The sequence below is a fragment of the Salvelinus sp. IW2-2015 genome, unplaced genomic scaffold (genome assembly GCF_002910315.2).
Source record: "Salvelinus sp. IW2-2015 unplaced genomic scaffold, ASM291031v2 Un_scaffold3556, whole genome shotgun sequence".
NCBI classification, from domain to species: Eukaryota; Metazoa; Chordata; class Actinopteri; order Salmoniformes; family Salmonidae; genus Salvelinus; species Salvelinus sp. IW2-2015.
In genome coordinates this window covers 27,465-36,820 of record NW_019944835.1, presented here as the reverse complement: position 1 = coordinate 36,820, position 9,356 = coordinate 27,465, and the positions used below count along the sequence as shown (strand labels likewise).

The 9,356-nt window shown below is 42.6% G+C and overlaps 1 protein-coding gene across 4 annotated transcripts in view; it reads left to right on the top strand.

Annotated features, from left to right (window-relative positions):
* LOC139025915 (zinc finger protein 177-like) overlaps positions 1-9,012 on the top strand; it is a 60,153-nt gene extending 51,141 nt beyond the window's left edge. For 2 of the 4 annotated variants that reach the window (XM_070441181.1, XM_070441180.1), the window contains exon 2: positions 3,650-4,308. In XM_070441181.1, the coding sequence (XP_070297282.1) occupies positions 3,650-3,969 (320 nt within the window). In that variant the 3' untranslated portion in view covers positions 3,970-4,308. Of the gene's footprint in view, positions 1-3,649; positions 4,309-8,689 lie in introns of those variants that run through there. The other 2 variants (XM_070441183.1, XM_070441182.1) reach the window with 2 other exon arrangements.
* Positions 9,013-9,356: the final 344 nt, after the last annotated feature.

Here is a 9,356-nt window from a genome sequence, read left to right as displayed (position 1 = left end):
TGTTTTGCTAGCTGGGAGATGCACCTGGCTCGAGGCTAACTGGTGCTAGCTTCGGGACAAGGGCGTTAGCCACTATAGCCAATTCGGTGCAACAGGTCCAGAGCTTACGCAGGAATCCGGTGATGTAGTGGGCTTCTAGTCGTCTTAGTGAAGAGTTGGGAGGCATCAGCTGTGTAGCCGAGTGATCATAGGGTCACTGAGCAGGCTGGGAGATGGGCCTGGCTCATGGCCTAACTTAGGGCTGGGCCACACACGGTGGCAGCTAGCTAGCTGCGATTATCCGGTGTAAATGGTCCGAGCGCAAAATTACTCCAGCTACAATACCTCTTGCCAATTGGCCTGGACCCTTTGTCGACACGGAGCCCCGCCGATCCATCACGACTGGTCTGCTGACACAATTCCGTCCGATGTGCCCTCAACCGGCCTTTGCCAGACGTCAGTGACGCTATCACCAGTTAGCCTCGAGCCAGGCGCATCTCCCGGCTAGCGTAGTAATGACTACCTAACGGCTTCCCTGGTTCATATATTGCTGTTCACTGGACCCTATGATCACTTGGCTACATAGCTGATGCCTGCTGGACTGTTCATTAATCACGGTATTCCATTTTGTTTATTTTGTTTATCTGTCGGCCCCAGCCTCAAACTCAGGCCCTGTGTGTCGTTAACTTACCCTCTCTGCCCGTTCATCGCCATTTTACCGGTTGTTGTTGTCTTAGCTGATTAACTGTTGTCTTACCCGTTGTTGTCTTAGCTAGCTCTCCCAATCAACACCTGTGATTGCTTAATGCCTCGCTTTATTAATCTCTAATGTCTATATGCCTTGTATACTGTTGTTTAGGGTAGTTATCATAGTTTTATTTTACTGTCGGAGCCCCTTGTCCCACTCAACATGGCTCAGAGAACTCTTTTGTCCCACCTCCCACACTTGCAGTGACCTCGCCTAGCATAACTGGTGCCTCCAGAGATGCAACCTCTATCATCACTCAATGTCTAGGTTTACCTCCACTGTACTCGCACCCTACCATACCCCTGTCTGTACATCATGCCTTGAATCTATCCTACCACGCCCAGAAATCTGCTCCTTTTATTCTCTGTTCCCAACGCACTAGATTACCAGTTCTGATAGCCTTTAGCCGTACCCTCATCCTACTCCTCTGTTCCTCGGGTGATGTAGAGGTTAACCCAGGCCCTGTGTGTCCACAGGCACTCTCATTTGTTGACTTCTGTAACCATAAAACCCTTGGTTTCATGTTTTACTCACTGCTTTAGCACACTCCACCAACCTTGATCCTTGCCGTGTCTGAATCCTGGCTTTGGAAGGCCACCAAAAATTCTGATATTTCCATCCCCATCTACACCATTTTCTGTCAAGATAGAACTGCCAAAGGGGGAGGAGTTGCAATCTACTGCAGAGATGGCCTGCAAAGTTTTCATGATTATAAATATATATATATATATTTTTTTTATCTGGCGCTCTGCAATTCAGTGGTTGTTTACGAAAATGATCCCGCTAAAGAGATCCGTGCGGCAAGAAGTTAACAAACAGATCACTGACTATTTCTATTCCCACCGTACCTTCTCCGCTGTGCAATCCGGTTTCTGAGCTGGTCATGGGTGCACCTCAGCCACACTCAAGGTACTAAACGATATCATAACCGCCATCGATAAAAGACAGTACTGTGCAGCCGTCTTCATTGACCTGGCCTGTTGTCCGGACCTCTGGCGGTCTCTATAGGGGTACCACAGGGTTCAATTCTCGGGCCGACTCTTTTCTCTGTATATATCAACGATGTCGCTCTTGCTGCGGGTGATTCCTTGATCCACCTCTACCCAGATGACACCATTCTGTATACATCTGGCCCTTCTTTGGACCCTGTGTTAACAAACCTCCAAACAAGCTTCAATGCCATACAACACTCCTTCTGTGGCCTCCAACTACTCTTAAACGCATGTAAAACTAAATGCATGCTCTTCAACCGATCGCTGCCCGCCCGCCCGACTAGTATCACTACTCTGGACGGTTCTGACTTAGAATATGTGAACAACTACAAATACCTAGGTATCTGGTATCTGGTTAGACTGTAAACTCTCCTTCCAGACTCATATTAAGCATCTCCAATCCAAAATGAAATCTCCAATCGGCTTCCTATTTCGCAACAAAGCCTCCTTCACTCACGCTGCCAAACATACCCTCGTAAAACTGACTATCCTACCTATCATTTACAAAATAGCCTCCAACACTCTACTCAGCAAACTGTATGCAGTCTATCACAGTGCCATCCGTTTTTTTACCAAAGCCCCATATACCACCCACCACTGCGACCTGTATGCTCTCATCGGCGGGCCCTCGCTACATATTCGGCGCCAAACCCACTGGCTCTGCTAAGTCTTTGCTAGGCCGCCTTAACTCAGCTCACTGGTCACCATAGCAACACCCCCCCCATAGCACGTGCTCCAGCAGGTATATCTCACTGGTCATCCCCAAAGCCAACACCTCTGGCTGCCTTTTCTTCCAGTTCTCTGCTACCAATGACTGGAACGAATTGCAAAAATCGCTGAAGTTGGAGACTTATATCTCCCTCACTAACTTTAAGCATCAGCTATCTGAGCAGCTTACCAATCGCTGCAGCTGTACACAGCCCATCTGTAAATAGCCCATCCAACTGCCTACCTCATCCCCTTGTTTTTATTTACTTTTTTGCTCTTTTGCACACCAGTATTTCTACTTGCACATCATCATCTGCACATCTATCACTCCAGTGTTAATTTGCTAAGATACCTCGCTACTATGGCCTATTTATTGCCGTGCCTCCTTACTCCATTTGCACACACTGTATATAGATTTTTCTATTGTGTTATTGACTGTACGTTTGTTTATCCCWRGTGTAACTCTGTGTTGTTTTTGTCGCACTGCTTTGCTTTATCTTGGCCAGGTCGCAGTTGTAAATGAGAACTTGTTCTCAACTAGCCTACCTGGTTAAATAAAGGTGATAAATAAAAAATAAAAAATACATTTCAAAAATCGTAACTTTATTGACAACACCCAAATGGATACTGTCATTAACGCGGTTCTTAATACTGTAGCAAACATATTAAACATGACATATAAACGAGCCTTACAGTTATAATCCAAAGTAGTGTGAAATGCACTCATAAGCAACCTGGAAATGGAGGTTACTCCCCTGAGTTGTCCCCTATTCACATTCAGAAAAATTTGTGAAAAACTAAAATTGCTCACCATTTTTTTCTCCAGGCAGATATACTACATCCATAACTATCGGTTTCCTCATTAGCAGGGAGGAGTTTCTGCAATCGAATTGCATGTGCATTGCCCTCGTACTGCAGTTTTATTAAACATAGAAAGGGGCCTATATTGGAGACCAAAAGTCGTCTGGCACACTGCTTAGAGTTTCAACAACATGAATAACTTATTTCTAGTCTACAATCTTAGATGTTACTACTAATGTGAAAACAAGACAAAATATGACTATTCTTGCTCATTTTAAGACAAATGTCAAATAATTTTAACATTCATTACAGACGTCAATTGTTGTACAACATCATGGCTACGCTGTTGGCATCACCTTTTACAGTGGATTTCTGCTGTTGTGGGCCTTTAATCATCTGTCTGACTTTGTTGTTCACACAGGAGAGAGACGGGACTATCGTGGATCCTCTGGGGAGCCTCAACAACCTCATGATGCTGAAGAGGCAGAGAAGAGTCTCTCCAGATCAGAACACCTCAAGAAACACCTGCAGACATCCACAGGGAAGAGAACTCACTGCTGCTCTGACTGTGGGAAGAGATTCACCTCCTCAGCAGGCATTAAAATTCATCAGAGAATCCAGACAGTAGAGAAACCTTATAGCTGTAATCAATGTGGGAAGAGTTTTGGTCGATCTAGCTATCTGACAGTGCACAAGAGAATACACACAGGAGAGAAATCTCTTAGTGGTGACCAAAGATAATCTGATAAAAGATATCTGATCAGATCTGAGAAAATACATACATGAAGGAGTTGTTTCATGATATCAATGAATTAATGTCACAATGTAGAATGTTTTAACATTGTAGTAGGAGTGTTTTAATGATGTCACAACATTGTAGTAGGAGTGTTTTAATGATGTCACAATGTAGAATGTTTTAACATTGTAGTAGGAGTGTTTTAATGATGTCACAATGTAGAATGTTTTAACATTGTAGTAGGAGTATTTTAATGATGTCACAATGTAGAATGTTTTAACATTGTAGTAGGAGTATTTTAATGATGTCACAATTGTAGAATGTTTTAACATTGTAGTAGGAGTATTTTAATGGATGGTCACAATGTAGCCAAAATGTTTGCCCCTGTTCTAATTGAATTTTCAGCATGATATGGATATTCGCTCAGGGGATAAATCCAGGCTCTGAATTGAAACAAGAGTACTATTTATGTGACTTAAAAAAAATGTTGTTACACTTCCCACGTTGGTGACCCTCTTGAATCAAAATGCACACTTCAAATGTAGCTAGTTAGCTAGCCCTTTTCTACAAATTGTACTCTAACCAGTGATGTACACATTACTCCTCCAGATTCCGTGTGGTTATTGAGCTGTTAGTTTTAACAGGACGTGCACTCATCTCCCTCCTCTCGGCACAATTGATTTCAACATTATATCGATGAGTGATGACAAATAGTGTTGCGTTCCTTTTTTAGCGACCCTACATTTAAATGCATCACTCACAATGTTGCTGACTGGTCTCTGCAGGTTGTCCTCTAACCAGTGAGTAAAAGATATCTCCATTTCCATGTGTTTTTTTAGTGTTAGTTTTCAACAGCAGTACAACCTTATTTCCCCCTATCATATCAGTGATTTATGTGCTACTTGTCAAAACAACTGCGTTTTTGTGATATGATATGGGGGGAAAATGAATTACGATATGATTATTGTGGAGATGTTTGTGTATATAGCATATTTTATGTTTAGGTTTCAATATATCCAAACTGTTTCTGCATATTTGGTTATTGATTTGGACACGTTAAAACTGTGTTTTCACATTGGGCTATCCCACCTAGAAACAATGTAATTGAAATATGTTGAAAAATAAGACTATGCATCAATATTTCATATTTACAATTTCATGTACATTTAGTAATGGTAATTATTTCTGCAACCAACTGACACATTTTTTTATAACAATTATATTTGACGTTGTTTGCCCTGATGTTAGAATATCAGGGTTAATTCTCAGATGTGCCAACCCAAATGTACTAGAGCATGACATTGGGGATGGGCCCGATCCAACAACATACCTATCTAGGTGAACCCTGAAAAGAGAGAGAAGCTCCGCAGTGAGGTGGAAAGTTACTAGCGGATATTGCAGAGTTTCCTCTTGAAATCAGACATGTCCGTTTTAAGGACAACTTGGTTGGCTGTTGTCTCAAGGGGCGCAGTTAAAAAGTTGTGTGTTTAGCCAGTGTTTGTATGGATTAAAAAAAATAGATTTGTTGTGGCGTTTAGTGGCTCAGGTAGTGGCAGCTCATCCAGGATGGCACATCAATGCGAGCTGTGGCAAGAAGGTTTGCTGTGTCTGTCAGCGTAGTGTCCAGAGCATGGAGGCGCTACCAAGGAGACAGGCCAGTACATCAGAGACGTGGAGGAGGCGTCGTGAGTGCAACACCAGCAGCAGGACGCTACCTCCGCCTTTGTGCAAGAAGGAGCAGGAGGGCACTGCGAGCCTGCAAATGCCTCCAGCAGCCACAAATGTGCATGTGTCTGCTCAAACGGTCAGAACAGACTCCATGAGGGTGGAATGAGGCCGACGTCCACAGCTGGGGGTTGTGCTTACAGCCAAACCGTGCAGGACGTTTGGCATTTGCCAGAGAAACCCAGTTGGCAAATTCGCCACTGGCGCCTGTGCTCTCACAGATGAAGCAGGTTCACAACTGAGCACATGTGACAGTCTGGAGACGCCGTGGAGAACGTTCTGCTGCCTGCAACATCCTCCAGCATGCGGTTTGGGGCGTGGGTCAGTCATGGTGTGAGGTGCATTTCTTGTGGGGGGCCCGACACCCTCATGGGCTCGCCAGAGGTAGCCTGACTCCATTAGGTACGAGATGAGATCCTCAGCCACCTTGTGAGACCCTATGCTGGTGCCGGTTGGCCCTGGGTCTCTCCTAATGCAAGACAATGTGAGACCTCATGTGGCTGGAGTGTGTCAGCAGTTCCTGCAAGAGGAAGGCATTGATGCTATGGACTGGCCCGCCCGTCCTCCAGACCTGAATCCAATTGACCACATATGGGACATCATGTCTCGCTCCATCCACCAACGCCACGGTTGCACCACAGCTGTCAGGAGTGGCGGATGCTTTAGTCCAGGTCTGGGGGAGATCCCTCAGGAGACATCGCCACCTTCATCAGGAGCATGCCCGGCTTGAGGCAGGTCATACCGGCACGTGGAGGCCACACACTACTGAGCCTCATTTTGACTTGTTTTAAGGCAATTACTCAAAGTTGGATCAGCCTGTAGTGTGGTTTTCAACTTTAATTTTGAGTGTGCTCCAAATCCAGAACCTCCTGTGGGTTGTAAATTGATTTCATATTGATAATTTTTGTGTGATTTTGTTGTCAGCAGATTCAACTATGTAAAGAAAAAAGTATTTAATATAAGAATATTTCATTCATTCAGATCTAGGATGTGTTATTTTAGTGTGCTTTATATTTTTTGAGCAGTGTATGTGAAGATAATAGTTCAGGAAATAATCCAAACTAGTTCTGCTAGTTAGGACATAACGTTATCTAGCTAGATAACGGTACTGTACTGTAGCTATACAACGCCGGCGTCAACTGGATTTCTAATATTACGGTAATTGATATAGTAAGTTATGGAAGATATTCACAGAAACATAATTGTCTTCGTTTTTCATTATTAGTATGTTTATTTTATAATAATTATTGATACATATTCAGAGCCAAACATCAACCCACTTAACCTTTTAACTGTTGTCGCATCAAAATTGTCACCATCGTTTTCAGTTGTAATTGCAAGTTCCCGGAAGAAGTCCGCACAACGGAGGTTCCTCGATGAACCCCTTCTACCAAGTTCTTTGAAGAACCTTTTGGGGCTTGTTTTTCGTTGACCAAGAACCCTACGGTTCTTAGGGGATCTGAGAACAACTCCAGTTGAACCCTTCATTTTTAGAGTTGTAGTCGGCTCTATTTACTCTCAGATTCAAAACATGCTGATTAGCATCAACGGTCAAGTCAGCTGCTGCTGCTCCAATACAGTATGAGGTGAGACGGTGAACTGATGTTGAACCGGGCAGTCAGCTGCTGCTCCAATACAGTATGAGGTGAGACAGTGAACTGATGTTGAACTGGGCAGTCAGTCATTCATTCTGTACTATGAGTCTATCAAATAAAATAAAAATGTATCTTAGAGTGAAATGCTTATTTTCAAGCTAGACTATATACAGGGGGTACCGGTACAGAGTTAATGTGGAGACCATATACAGGGGGTACCGGTACAGAGTCAATGTGGAGACTATATACAGGGGGTACCAGTACAGAGTCAATGTGCGGGCTCACCGGTGAGTCGAGGTAATTGTTGTAATATGTACATSTAGGTAGAGTTATTAAAGTGACCATGCATAGATGATAACAGAGAGTGTGGGGGGGCTTCCTCTGACACCGCCTGGTATAGAGGTCCTGGATGGCAGGAAGCTTGGCCCAAGTGATGTAATGGGCTGTACGCACTACCCTCTGTAGTGCCTTGTGGTCAGAGGCAGAGCAGTTGCCATACCAGGCAGTGATGCAACCAGTCAGAATGCTCTCGATGGTGCAGCTGTAGAACCTTTTGAGAATCTGAGGACCCATGCTAAATCTTTTCAGTTCACTCCCAGCAATTTAATGGGTATTTACCAACGTTTCGGCATCACTGTGCCTTCTTCAGGGTGATGTCATGAATACTCGAACCAGGTTATGTAGACAAACAGTGCAATTAGTGTAACCAATGACAATAGTGAGGGGTGTGTCATAATGATTAAGTTAATGAAAATTAATTAGTGAAACTGTTAAAAAATAATATATGGCATATTAAATATATTACTCTATTGTTATCATATAGAAACATCATGGAATATTGTACATCATATTAAATATATTACTCTATTGTTATCATATAGAAACATCATGGAATAATGTACATCATATAAAATATATTACTCTGTTATCATATAGAAACATCATGGAATATTGTACATCATATTAGCATCAACATACATTATTGTTTCATCCAATTTCAAATAAGGATATTTCATATTTTCAAGTTCAGAAGTCAGAACCCATCACCTGCTATGTAAAAGAGACAGAAGAATGCACAATGGTCAATGCTATCCGGGATCCTTGGGACATCCCTACCCTAAACCCTAACCTTAACCCCTAACCTTAACCATTTTAAATGTCAACTTCCACGGGCTAGGGGCGTCCCAAGGATGTATCTCTATCTCTTTACATTGCTTATGCATATTTGGTGGCCTGACTGTGTCCAGACTATGTCAAAGGCCCATCCTGTTAGATCTGAACCTCATGGAGCTTGGAGTGATCGGATGACAGAAGTCACATTTAGGTGACAGGTGTAACTGAGGCTGTAGATGCGCCATATCCATTACTTTGAGTGTTTTATATAATATGACTAAATGTGTTGCAGGGGCAGTCAAGAAATGGAACAGCAAGGCCACAGAACATGACATAAGCAGAGCTGTGGGAGACCACCTCAAGCCCCTGGTAGAGCCGGCTGTGGTGTTTACCACTCCACCACGCCTTCAGCAGGCTGGAAAAGTGGGATTGATCCATTTGTTTGTTTCAGTAGTTGAATCCTTTGACGTATTGTTGATTTCAAAATGTTTCATTTTCAACAAGTGAACTGGGTTAGTTGAAAAGTGATACTAAACGTACATACCAGCACTATATTGACATAGTGGAAGATATACTGAATATATACTGTTTTTCATACTAAGACGGACCAATATATGTGTTGCTTTTGCACATATTTATTCATTGGTTTAGCAAGAGTCTGTTGATTGGTCAGTCATTGGGTTAATTTGTTTTGCAATATGTTCAAATCAAATCAAGCTTTATTTATACAGCACATTTCAGACATGATGCAACACAATGGCTTCACAGGAAAAAACAATGAAAATAAACAAATATTTACCACAACAAACATAAGAGGATAAAAAATATTAACAACTGAAAGACTAATGAACATTCAAAGGAAATGTCATTGATTAAAATACTAAGAATGAATTGGATGCAATCATCACTAAATATACTTGTTATACTCCATTGTTTGTTGTTACGTTCCAGCAGAAAAC